Raw genomic sequence first — 14,064 nt, forward strand, 5'->3', positions numbered from 1 at the left:
CTCTTTGTGTTTAACCGTTTCTTTATTACTCGTGTTAATTAATTCTTCCTAGATTTGTATTCTTTGTATGATAATTACTGTGTTGGGCAGGATTCAAGAAGAAGTTTAAGCAAACCTTGAGGGTCTTATTCGCAAATTAAATCTTGCCAATAAATTCAGATCTGCTTGACCTTCCAAATTATTTTTATGTGGATTTTGTAGCTATTGATGATTCCCTACTCATTACATTGCTGAAATGTACAACGGGTTCTGTTTCCCGGATTTCACTAGAGTAATAAACAATGTTTGCTATCATCGTTTTAAAATACGAGAGTTATGAACGGAAATTGTTCTATTATACTGCTTAAAGATTTATAATATTAAGTTAGTGTTCGTAGCGTTTTTTATTACTACAGTAAAATACCAGTTTTCAAAACAGTACTTTGGTGGCGACAATAAGCGGTTCTACATCTGGCTGTTTAAGATGGCATTTTTTCAGTATTCTTCTTGAGTTGGTGACTAATCAAATGTTGATTTTCGAGTTCGTGAAGTGGCTTTATGTATATAGATAGGCTGTTTTTATAGATTACTGTTTAAGAACGAAAGTAGGATGGACCAGACGGCCCCTGGAGATCTCAGGATTAGTAATACCTATGTTCGATAATGTCCTTTTAATACTGAGTGTAGAATTCCTACAGCGGATTTCCAAAGAAAAGCGTTAGGCGACAATGCCATGATATGACATGCTTAGAAAGTGTACTGAAGATTAATTTCAGATTTGCTTAACCGACCAATGCCTACCTGAAAAAGCACTGCCAGGTTGGCTACAGATGACTTACCGGTTAGCATATTTTGCCAGAATTGAAAACTGAGAAAAAACTGAAGAAAGAACGCAAGAATTGAACGCATGTTTCGATAATCAGATTGGATAATGGTGAATGACATCAGTGATTTCAACCGTCAAAGCTTGCCAATATTGGATGAAAATCCGAGATCGATCAAAAATAGGGTTGCTGTGATGGATTAAATTACTGGAAAAAAACAATACTAAATAATTAAAAAAGGGGGAACACTGCGATTACTTTAAATGTAACGGATTCTTTCATTTTTGAGAAATTTTATTTTTCGTGTAATTAAACCAAATTGTATTATTATTAGAAGCTAATTATGCCAAATTAGGATCTCTATCTAGTATTAATTATCTTTCATAGTAAAAGAATTATTTTAGTGCTCAGTTTTAGTTAATAAAAGTAAAAAAATGCGATAAAAGCCTAAAAAAGATCTCAGTCCTCTCTTATTTTCTGCGTTCAACTCCTCATCGTTTAAATGCTAAATCTCAAATGCCTGAAATATTTACCTACTATCATAAACTGATTTCTAATATAAAATTCAACGCTTTATTTGCAGGATTGCTGTTTGAATGCAGATTACCTAACTGGAATAGGTGAGGCTGAGGAGTTGGTCTTATTAGATGTTATCTTATTTGAGGAAGTGAAGTTTGTGTACCTGGTGTGGAGGATATTAAAGTCTTGAGAAAGGAGAGGCAAGAGATTTTAAAAGAGCAGAGAAAGAGCAAAAAGAAGAAAAAAAAAAAAACTAAAATCAGATAACATTTTTTAAAAAAAGAGAAGAAATTGCTGGAGTTACTGGTAAGTAGGAATGCAAAAAAATACAGTTTTAAAGGTATTCATGCAAAATGGAAGATATTTACTTGAAGAGATTTAACATAGGAAGTCATAGAAAGTAAATATATATATCTGAAAACGTTAATAAAACGACGAATTTAGAAAGATTTTTTTTTTCATTGTTCTGAAATGTGAAGACAACATCATTTCTCTTGACATTTTAACAAAAGATAAAAAGAAAAAAATACAAATTGAAAGTTTAATGATGCAACTTGTTTAGCGAAAAAGATGTAGCTAACATCTACATTATTTATTCAAAAATTATATTATTACTGCCTAGTTAAGACATTTGATGCCAAAATCGTGATCGAAAAAAAAAAATTATTAACATGTTGCAATATTATATAATCTCTAATTTTGTATGTTCCAATTTTCCTCTTTCCTAACAACTAGTAACTAAAAGAAGGAACGGTAATCATGCAGTTATTCGATTTTGATTTTTCGTCCGGAAATATGCGATTTGAAATCCTTTGAAAAAATTGGTTTTTACAAATCGGATTATGCGTTCGAACAGTGTAACTTAAAAACCGAAAATTTGCAAGTACTTCGACTTTGTTATTTCGAATTGGTGCCACCTTGCTTGCCGGTAAGATAACCTTTTCGATATTATCCATCAATCGCGAGTTCAAATTATTGAATCGATTTTCAGTTTACTGCAGTTTTATTCGAAAGTTATATTGATTTTCAGTGAACATCTTACACCCATATAGGTTAATGAATTTTTTATCGTAATATTTTCCATTTTAAGGAAAAAAATCTTTCTAAAGCATTGTTCAGTATTGTGTAGAGGGTTTTGGGTTCTACTTCTGATGAGTTTGTCACGTTGTAAAAGTCAGAAAACTAATTAGTGGAAGCGAAAATTCTCTGCACGGGATACTTGAGTAACTGGTGATAGACAAAATACTGTGATCCGGCCAGAATGTTTCTGATAGACCATCTTTTGTAGGATAAAATCTTTATTATTGTTCTGTGATTCGCTTCAAATTGCATATTCAACAGAAATAAACTAAATAAGTATATCAAGATAGATTTTTTAAAGTTTTTTAAACAATTACGCATTAACATTTATTTTTTAAATTCTTTAAACAATTTTTACAAAATTTTGATTTATCATTCTTTATTTTTAAAAAATTGCTATAATTCGCTCCTTACTTAATTCATGAGCTAGATAATGCTACTTAGCTAAATACTTTTCTGAGCGTTTTCGTCAAAATCAATCAACCTCGTACGTACCTCTCTTCCATTTTTTTTTTCGTCTACTTTAATACGCCAACATTTCAATATTTTATCCCTTTTTTTTCACAAAGTATCTGATTCCTTAAACAACATGATGCGGAATAGTTAACCGTACCCAAAATAAGTTTAAAAGTACCTCCCTAATCAGCATGCAATCAGCCATTAAGGCCTGCAGAAAAGTGTCGGCAACTATTTGGATTTAGCGTATTCACGGACAAACTCTTGACTTATCCTACACATTATCCATTTAACAGACATTTAACGCTGACATCCTTGTAGGACTGCAGTAAGTAAATCTTATAAGTCGTTTTGCTTTTGACTTGACATCATCCTCTTTCTAAAAGCATCAAACTATCTGTTCCATTCCATAATCGTCGCACTCTATAAAAGTTTCATTTTAGGTATTAGTCTTATATTTCAGTTTAGATATTAGTGTACCGTTTGGTTATTCCGTTTAGAATCTCTTTTTTCACGTATTCTACAAGGAATTTTAACTTAGAAACTTAATCTCCTTACATCTTTTTGTAGATCTTCCACATATAAATCTTTAAAACGGCACATATATTTTATCTTCCTCTCCAGTTACCTTGTACACTTCTAAATTAATTTTAAAACCCGACAGACTTAGTAAGCTGACACGTAAGATGGGTATAATTCATGGATTCTGTGATGTTCGCTGAGAGAGGGGGAAATAGTTGTATTAAGCATTTATCGATATTAGTGTTGTTTTTTTTCCTGTCGCTAAAGGAGGAGAAATTTTAAGCTTTCTTTTTTTTTTTTTTAATGATTTGTCATTCAGCTACGATTCTGTGATCACATATCAAATCGCAAACAAAAATAAAAAAAATAGAGCCACTACAGAGGAACAATAAAGGATCCATTAACCGGTAACTAACTGAAAAAATTGTTATTCGTTAAAATGAAAATCGTTCAAAGAATAATTATTTTTGTGGCTTCTTAAGAAGCAGAATATATGAGCTTCTAATGATTGTTAATTGAAAATGTGACTTATTTAGGAAAACTCTATACGACAGAGGGCCTATTGTGGTTTTTATATTCCATAACCCAACCCCTTCCAAATACCTATGTATAAAGGTCTTCCGGGAGGAGTAACCTCCCAAGCCTGCTACCAAAAACAGGACGTAGGCAATGAATAGTCCCGTAACTACCCGTTAGAAAACCCTAACTCTCAAGATATTCAATTGTGATACTGGTTTATTCTGACACCAGTATAATTATTGTTCCTTCTCAAATCTGTCAGAGATAGGTTCATAAACTTGTATGCTATAATGTAAGTTGGATCTCGAAAGAATTCTTAGGCTTTATAAATCTCTTCCATTGGGCGCAAGAGTTAATTGGTACAATTTCATGTTCATTTTATCGAAGTCCTCACTTTCAGATCTATGGAAACTACTAATTCTTTCAAGCTTTCCCATGAGTTTAACCTTCTCCCGATTGCATCCTTGTACTGACGAATCTGTAAGAGAAAAGAAACTTCACCATCCCTGCTTTGTCCTTTTTTTATACTTCTTTTAGTCTGGAGAATGTCTCTCTTTAATGTATTTATCAACCCTTTTATCATCCAATATTGAATCTTTCTATCACATGATTGCTTCGCGGCGATCGCTATGTTTACTTGCTCCCACCATAACTAGTTTTGCACGCTTTCCCATTGCGCTCTATCCCGGGCATATGACCTGATGAGACATAAATTTGATTGAAATGAATTCTGACGTGGACGTTCATGGCTAAATGAGTAGCTGAATAGGCTTCCTAGCATTTTGGATTTAGAGTGAGGCTAGTTGGACGAATTCAGAAAAGCCTTATCCAATACTTAATGGAGGAATATCGCAAAGCGCGCTCAGATGACTATCCAGTTAACACACATCGGTAACTATTTCTTTGGCCATTTTGAGAATAACAACATTATTGCCGGGCGCGGTGAAGTGAATAAGTCTCAGAGCGCAAAAAAAAAGAAGTAAATTATCTATCGTTTATATTTGTGAATAAATTTATGGTTGAATTTAACTTTAAAAATGTATTCATTGTTAATCTACAGTATTAGATGCATAATGCTGTATATCAGCTGTTCTCTTAATACACTTTCTCTTCCTTTGTTTGTAAATTGAGCTATTTTTAAAAGCAACTATTAAGTTACTTAATCACTTAAAAAAAACACTAAACTGATCGTTTAAAACTTTTCTGAAATTTAGGATATATAAATAAATAAAGGTTTTAAGAGTATGTTTGATGCAAGCATTGTATAAAAATTGAAAATTTTACTCCCTTCATCGCAAAAAAAATAGATAAGTTATTACGTCATTTATTATGCATAAATTAAAATAGGTAATTATAAAAATTCATAATTACAAAAATGAAATGAAAACAAAGTAACGTTACACCTACTTACAAGTATTAATATATAAAAATTTAAGGGGATAAACATTATTTAAATTATGAATATATTTAATAAAAGTTAAAAATAAAATTAAAAAACTGGATTTTTATACGTTTATATTAATAAAAGCCCAACAGCTATACATATATAAAAAAAAAAGTCTGATGATATAAGTTTCAAAATAAGTGTTTATTTTTATTTTGTTATTTTAAGAGTACTTTGACTTACCGGCCTAACAAGTATAATGTTTTACATGTTAGCTTTTGAAAATTAGAAGTCTATATTTTTACTCATTTGTGTTTAAAAATAAAAAATAAAAAAAAAGATTTTAGCTTTAGATTGGTGTAATAAATGTATCACGTTTAAAGGAAGCCACTTTTGGACAAAATTCATAATGAAAATCAATTTAGTGTTTTTCCGGTTTACTGATTAGACCCACCAAAGCCAGCTGACGACGGAGGTCTTCCTGCGATTTGTGCTTTGAAGTTTTTTGTGCTGGCCGCCCACACTAATATAGACGTACAGACCAATTTTTTAAATACCACTCGTTGGTCTCCATAAAAAGTCAAAGTGGATATTTTTCCCGTTAAAACCCGATATTGAGAATTTGGCACGATCGCCACACTTCTGATCTAGTAAGTGAGAATAATAAGTGAATAACTGTTTCAATTAAGAAAATAATAATGAACGATAAAAAAAAAAAACCTGTCAGATTTTTTTTAAAAAACTAGGTTAAATTTAACATTTAATTAAAATTACGCTCGATTTTTTTTTTATATTATATTTGAATATATTATAACGTGAAATAAATGTAAACAACAAAAAGATTTATAAAACCAAGTTAGAACATTAAAAAAAACCTTCTTACCTGTACGACGGTGCCCGAGAGGTGCTCCAGTATTGAGTTTGGGCCGTGCTAGATGCCGGTACTATACTGGTATCTGTGTACACTTCAGTTTCCACCTTTCACTCCCACTACTCTACAAATCTTTGTATCCCCCCACTATATTTTAGGATGATTGGTGAACAATAAACCAAAATAGATGTGGGGAAGGAAGAGTGAAAAGAAGGAGGGGAAAAAAACGTAATGTATGATATATCTTTAAATACTTTTTTGAGTGAGGGGCGGCGGAGAATTAAAATAAAATAAAATTTTCTGAATTCTAGTTTTGTTTTAGGGTATGGGAGCGTGCATCTTTTTCTCTTTTCTTTTTCAATCTTTGATTATAAGAAAAGAATGTGTATGTACCTGTTGTTTTTTTGATGAGACTATTTTACATAATTAAATCATCTTTTCAAAACTCTTTTATTTCTCCCACATAGAGTTACAATATGGAGAGAAATCTTCAATCAAGGTATTCACTTATTCACAATTGAAAAAATACTAAATTTTTACTGAACTTTTGATTGATTGAAAGAAATCTGGCAGATTGTAGAATGTGGTGATGAGAAAGCAGACAGATTGTAGAATGTGGTGATGAGAAAGCAGGCAGATTGTAGAATGTGGTGGCAAGAAAGGAGGCAGATTGTAGAATAAGATAATGAGAAAGCAGGCAAATTGTAGAATGTGGTTATGAGAAATCTGGCAGATTGTAGAATGTGGTGATGAGAAAGCAGGCAGATTGTAGAATGTGGTGGCAAGAAAGGAGGCAGATTGTAGAATAAGATAATGAGAAAGCAGGCAGATTGTCCAAGAATGCCATCCGGGAAAGTGCAATCTCCGACACAATGAACCTTACAAAAGATTTCCACGCTAATTCCCTAATTTCTTTGTAACCTCGGATACCCATAATACTCCAAAGGCATAATTTTTCAAATCACTCACTAAAGTTTCATGTTAGGAGATCATAAAAGATTGGTTATACAATTGTCTAATTCTAAATCATCGGCTTTTATGAATATTATTTATTAAAATAAAAATAAAATAATTTAAACAATTTCAGAATATGCATTAGTTAAGAAACCATTCATCATTATTCATCAATATTGCCTTCATAAAATTTATTTCAGAATAGAAAACATGTTTATAGATTTTTACAATCCTGAATACTAATTAACCCGTAAAATAAGGCGGAATTTTTAACTAACATAAATTTACTTGTATAATTAAAGTTTGTAACAATTATTTTCCAGCTGATGAAAAAGTTTTTTGGACTTGTTCATACTGACGATGATAACACGTTGCAACAAGAAGTCTCGGATATACAGAGCCTTTTTAGTTACATTCTGGATACTCGTAATTTCAGATTACGGGATAATATCTAAACGCCATCTTCATCTTCTTAACAGTTGAATTGCAAGAAAAATCGCCTAATCAGATTCATTTGGCCAATGTATTCCAAGCTAAACTCACCTCAAACTGACAAAATATTTTGAATGTAAGTAACATACCCATACTATTATTGTTTTCAATTAGAGATAAATATAAAACTGTTGTATAGTTTTACGATGCCTATATATTTCAATTTTATTGACTTTAATATGACTTAAACATCATTAAACAGTAATAAAACTTCATTTTTTTTTATTGTCTTATGTTGTTTCAAATACTATAAATCAATTTTATTCATTGTAAACTTTTTATAAAATATTCAGTCGAGAGTATTTCCGTTGTTATGTGATTTTAGTGTTACTAGTTTTACAATGCTCGAAAAATAAAAAAATCTGGAGATTTTTACTACTGAACATAATTTTTTAGTATTCGATGTAAATTAGAACACTGTCGGCAACTTGATAATGGGTACTGTGCCTCATTTAAATGCAATTTAATTACAAGTTAACCGTGTGACACCGTAATTATTGACCTATATGAAGAAAAAGGATGTTGTGAGAACAACGTCATATAAAATGCTTTGAAATGGCCCAATTGGTGCCTTGAAAGTGCGCAAGAAAATCTGGTTTGATTCTCAGAGTTCTGACTCCATAAGTTTTCTTCGAAACTCCATAAAATACTAAATAAAAATTGAGTGCAGTAGTGGAAGTAAAGTAAAACATCTGTTCTATAACACTTAAAGAAATTCAACTTTAAAAAACCGCTATATTCAATGTTTTTTCCAGTTCCTTCCTTCTGTCGAAAAACAAAAACCACTTCCTTCCTTAATTAACAAAACTTATAAAATGATGAATTGTCTAATTGAATGTACAACTTATCGATAAACCATGGTTTTCTGCAAAGTATTTATACAAAACAAATTTTTTTTTTTTTGTCTCATGACCGCAGTCTAAACATCTATCCTTCGGCCATCAATCTCTTAACCCTTTCATTTTTGGCATATTTATAGTGCCGACAATGTTTTATATGTCTGCCATACTGCAATAATATCTGGTTAGAGCGTTGGATGGATGTTTTTTAAACCTCTGCATAACCATTTTTTCTTTTTTTCCCCATCTGCATCAACCCACATTTGTATGATTTGTGAACATAGATGATATAGAATTACTATCATCTAAAAAAAGCTTCTCAAGTAGATGTATCCACTATTCTTTTATTGATAGAATTTAGACCTGCGAAGCTAATATGTATTGTGGTACTGGGTTCGATTCTCGGTCTTAGGCCTTGGATTTTATTTAATGGTTAATAAAAGAAATTTACAGTAAAGTATGTTTGCTAGTCGCCTCCGTCCACGACACCTAATTGGTAGTTGGACGTTAAGACCCGCCTGAAAAAATAGGCGGATTACTTTACTTATTGATAGAATTGAGTATTAAACATCGCTGTTCACAGAATCTACTTTTTTTTTACGACATTCACCTACAAAATATCCCTAAAACTTTTAATGGCCAAAAATAAGTAGTTTACAAGGAACATATTAAGTTGGATCTCAGAATGATTGAAGGTAAATCCTAGATATTGCAAGAAGTGCCATGAAAAAAGCTCGCATATTCTTCTATCTTCAGGGCAGAAAGAATGTAGAGTTATAGAAATTCATCGGTTCTGACCCTAAACGGCATTTTAATATTAAAACTGTCTGGTAGGATAATTGTTTAAGGGTTGATCAAAATTAGTACTAGCTTCTGTATCATTTCTTAGGAAATTTAGTGAAGGGAGTTCAGAGTATTACTCTGCTTATCTCAGCATCCATTGATATACAAGTTGGGCCCTTGTAAAAAAAAAAAAATCTTAATACAATGAAATGCGGAAGATTGTTTACAGAATACGGTTCACCAATGTAATTGTTAGTCGATATATGTCCACCCATGCAGTGCTAATATTGAAGAAATGTGACAGAACTATCTGTAACTGAACGTATTAAATCATCATAACAATCGATTTTTCGATAGAGGAAATTTGATTGTACACACACGCTGAAGTAGAACTTTTTTTTCGTGGATTTCCGATGGAGACTCAATGTCGTAAATTTGACGATTGCTACTCTTCCTGCTTAGGAGGAAGTAAAAGTAATTTTTATTTTAAATAAATGACAAACAAGTAGACTTCCCTCATTTCCACTATTGTTGTCAAGCGTACTAGTTTATTGAGGACAATATTTTTCTAATCCAAGATGACATCTGTCTTTAAAGTGTGACATTCATGTCACAACGTTGTATTGACATTAGCCACACACTAAATAAACACTCCAATCACGACTGGTAATACATTACTTGAAGATTAGACTTCCATGACATTAGGTTTTGTCTAGGAAGTCATAATAAACCAAAGGGTCCACTTTCTATTTAAACAGTGAGAGGTGTCCAGTTATTTTAGATAGTAAAAACAAATTTGTATATAAAAAAAAATTATTTTGTATCTAAAAGAGCTCATTTCCTGGTTTACACATTTAACCTGTCTCCAACATTTGCTTGAAATTTGTAACAGCCGTATTCTGCTTCTTTTTTTTTTTTTATTATTATTTAGTTATTTTTTGTAGTGGTGAAATTGTTTATTTTTAGGTGTGTGGAGAATATATGAAGTGTCATCTTTTCAAACATATATATTCTAAAAATTTTTATTCACAAAAAAATCTACCGTAAAAGATAAAATCTGGGAAAATATTCTAGAGTATTAATTGGCGTCTGAAATGGTTGAAGCAGGTTCTCACAGAGGATCACAGCCTCCAGGAATGAGTAAGTAATGGTTTGTACATGAATTTAATTTTGTTAAAATTGAGTTATTTTTGTTGTTGTTTATTTTGGCATGTCAAAGAAGGAAATAAGAGCCATTTGAACAAATTCCGCTCGCTCCATCTTTAATAGAAGAAGCCAATATTTCGCCAACACTTTATCAGATCAAAATGTAGAGGCACTCGTAGAATTTTCGTATATTAAACCAGAGAAGCTAAAAAAAAACTTAGATCTGACGTCAGTGAAGGCAAAACCATCTTTGTTGACAGCCCAAAGGACCAACCAGTGGAAAATAATTCTGGAAATGGTTAATACAGTACAACCTCGATTAACCGGCCCTCGGTTAACCGGGATTCGGATTAACCGGGATCATGTTGAGTTATCATAAGAACACCTGGATCGGCGCCGAAACAAAAGTTAATTTTCGGTGGCGACAGGAAAATTTTTTTGTATTCCGATGTAACATAATTGTAGGCGTGGCAGCAACTCTCTTATACCTGATTTTCTTGAAGGGTCATTATTTTTTTCACAATTTCATTATTATTTGTCTTTGCTTTCTATCCTCTCTTGTACGCAGAAAAGTCTTTTTCTGAGCAAAGCCAATAAATTATCCTAAATTTTTGATTCCAATTAATTGCTTAAAACACCCGAACAAGGACCCACTTTTCGAAAATATTCTATTATAAAATGTAGTTTCTAATTTCTTGCTTCTGTTCTAAAGTGCTGCAGCAATGATTCTGTTCATCTCGGCCTGAAAAACCAGGACAATATCCTAGTGCTACAATCTTAACTTTCAGGAGTTCAGGAGTTGTTAGGTTTAACAATCAGGAGTTTGTCCTAATTTAAAGGGCTTTACGTGCGTTTCATAACGGAATTTGACACTCTCTGAACTTTATTCTTCTGACAATCTTAAGTTTTATTATTTAATTTTATTTCAGTATTTTTCGTTTCCAACCAGTATGTGAGCATAATGTATTCATCAGATAGTATATAACAGTATAGTGTTGGAAAAATAAAACTTCCAAGATAAAAATAATGTTTAGGCATACAGCATAAATAACAAAAGAGAGATTTTGCTGAATGAAGAGTTAAAGAAAAAAAACAAAAAAGTAAAAGAAAGAAATAGCTCTTATTTGAATATATGGGAATGGCACGATTAGAATATAGAATTAGAATTTAAATATACAAATAAATAACATTTCACTTCCTCTAATTACATTCTTTCTAACGACTTTAGCCAAAGAACGTTAGTGACCTGTCTTATCTTTAAAAAATTTAATACAGACTGACCTAGTCTCTTATTCAAAAATATTAAAAATAATTTTTTACAATTACCAGTAATGGTAACATGAACAATGAAGAGGAAGGATAATTAAGCAGCCAGATTGCTATTTTAAGTTTGTTTTTTTTTACCCAAAAGCACTTTCAACAAATTAGACTGAGCCTGCCTGCAATGGTGATCATGACTCCAAAACGAAAAGTGGCCGCTGTTAGTTCAAATATTGCATTTAATTAAGGGAACTCTCGAGGTTAGGATTCCCTGTAATACGTGATTTCTTAACCTGGTATCATCTTAAAGGAATTATGTAGATATTGATTTAGGTACAAAGTGATAAATATAATTAATCATCTTAAACATTGCCATATTTGCGGAATCCTGGAATTATTACAAAAAGCCTTTTAAATATTTTTTCTTATTAAGAGAGATGACTCAAGAATTCGTAATTTTTTTTTGTGCGTTGTGTGATTTAAACTGTATCTAATTAAAGATAAAAAGTTGGATCTTAATTTCGAAAGCCATGTTGAATTCTGGTAATCACTGCTAGAAGATTATCCAATTCTTGCCAAACGAGCTTCGAATTACTTGTATAACTGTATATCTTGTCTTGTCGAATCTATATTTTGAACGTCTGGAATACGGCTAGATTCCACCAAACCTGAAATAGATGACGTCTTACTTCGTAATGGGCCACCATTCTTTCGTGTTCAATACTTTTTTACTTGAAGATGGATTAAATCATTGAAATATTTTTATTTTTCTTCAAATAAATGTAGTAAAAGTAAGGTAAAGTAATCGCCTATTTTTTCCGGCGGGGTTTAACGTCCAACTGCCAATTTGGTGTAGTGGACGGAGGCGACTAGCAAACATTCTTTGCTGTAAATTTCTTTTATTAATCATTAAATAAAATTCAAGGCCTAAGACCGGGAATCGAACCCAGTATCACAATATATATTAGCTTCGTAGGTCTCGCCTCTAACCGCTCGGCTACCGTGGCGCCCTACTTTAATAAATATTATTTCTTTTAATGTTAGTTTACGGTAAAAGCTTTATTCGTTCAAGAATAATATTTTTGAGAGGGGGATCAGTGGGTGGCCACTTTACCTAACTATCGAACTGGTCCACAGAACAAAAAAAAAAGGTTAAAGATTTCTGCTCTCTAAAATGACGTTTTATTGCAATGTTGGTGGACTATAAATGTGGGTCTCTTGTAAACTTTGTTTTTTGTTTATACAGATAAGTCTTAAGTCAGATAATTGATTGAAAGTCTTTTCTTGATACAGTCGAACCTCTTAATAACGGACACTGGCGGGGGAAAGCAAAGTGGCCGCTGTTTGGTGGTGGCCGTTAGAAGGAGGTAGGCAAGTTTCATTATTAATAGATTTAAAAACGTACATAATTGCATAATTATTGCAGCTATATGATATGCATCAAGTTTTTCTTAATTATCCAAAAAAAATTATCAAAAAACTAAATATTATTGACTTAATTAATAATTTTTATAACAATCTTTATAATAATCATCACATTTATTCATAACAATAATAATTTATGGTAAAATTATAATCTTATTATCAGAAAAATAGAACAAACCTTTCGGCAAGTTGACGATGGCTCAATTTGGTTTTTGCAAAATCTTCCAACACATTTATTTTCTGTTCTAGAGTTAACCGCTATCGTTTGAGAGACATATCGGACAAAAATAAAATTGTTCGTCCAAAGTAATATTGAAAAATGATTAAAATGGTACAAGATGTATGGAGCTTATATGGAAAACTTTAGGAAAAACCAGGAAAAAAAAAACAAAAACTTGAGAGGGGATAATTATTTTTATCACCGCGTCAAACGAACTTTTAAGAATAAGGTAAGGTGGGTCGTTGGTGGGAGGTGAAACATTTAATCCGTTCCCCAAAATCAATGACCGCGGTCGTTATGTAGAGTGTCCGTTAGACGGGGAGGTTCTTTTATATAGAAAGTGTATAGGGGTAAAACGGGGAAATCCAAAAACTGCCCCGTAAATGGAGGTGGTCGCTAGTGAGAGTGTCCTTTATGGGAGGCTCGACTGTAATATTGGAATTGAAAGTTTTCTGGACTTCTTTCGCTTCCTTCAAAATCCCCTTTTATTATAGTGAACTTGAAAGCAAAGTTTATACTGCCCTATACACCCTAGTATCACCTGCAAATGGATAATACCCAATCAACACCTGCAGAGTTATTAATGGGTGTCTTTTCTAAATATGGGTTCATAATTCTTTATTGTGATGCAACACTCAAAGCCAGTAACAGTAGTAGCCGCCATTCTTGTTAGTTGATTCTTGGCTATTTTTTTAAAAAAAAGAAAAAAGTAAACCTCAACAGATTATGTTGACTATATTTTTTGAATTTTTATTTGATTATTATTATTAATTTGATCTTCTTTTTTTTTT

The 14,064-nt window shown here is 31.9% G+C and overlaps 2 protein-coding genes across 4 annotated transcripts in view; one reads left to right on the forward strand and one right to left on the reverse strand.

Moving 5' to 3' along the window:
* The window catches only part of LOC141453747 (uncharacterized), a 46,473-nt gene extending 40,165 nt beyond the window's left edge, over positions 1-6,308 (reverse strand). Inside the window, exon 1 of the mRNA XM_074127317.1 lies at positions 6,167-6,308. The gene's annotated coding sequence lies outside the window, so the exon portion shown is untranslated. The remainder of the gene's footprint in view (positions 1-6,166) is intronic.
* LOC141453751 (uncharacterized) overlaps positions 1-14,064 on the forward strand; it is a 64,591-nt gene that overhangs the window by 37,345 nt on the left and 13,182 nt on the right. For 2 of the 3 annotated variants that reach the window (XR_012458162.1, XM_074127323.1), the window contains exons 15-18: positions 1,387-1,628; positions 7,432-7,676; positions 10,189-10,372; positions 12,922-12,995. Coding sequence is in view for 1 of the 3 variants with exons in the window: in XM_074127323.1 (XP_073983424.1) it covers positions 10,370-10,372; positions 12,922-12,995 (77 nt within the window). In the remaining 2 variants the exon portion in view is untranslated. Of the gene's footprint in view, positions 1-1,386; positions 1,629-7,431; positions 7,677-10,188; positions 10,373-12,874; positions 12,996-13,302; positions 13,503-14,064 lie in introns of all 3 variants that reach the window. The other variant, XR_012458163.1, reaches the window with a different exon arrangement.

The sequence above is a fragment of the Rhodnius prolixus genome, unplaced genomic scaffold (assembly GCF_049639745.1).
Source record: "Rhodnius prolixus isolate KJV_2025 unplaced genomic scaffold, Rpr scaffold_3, whole genome shotgun sequence".
Classification (NCBI taxonomy): domain Eukaryota; kingdom Metazoa; phylum Arthropoda; class Insecta; order Hemiptera; family Reduviidae; genus Rhodnius; species Rhodnius prolixus.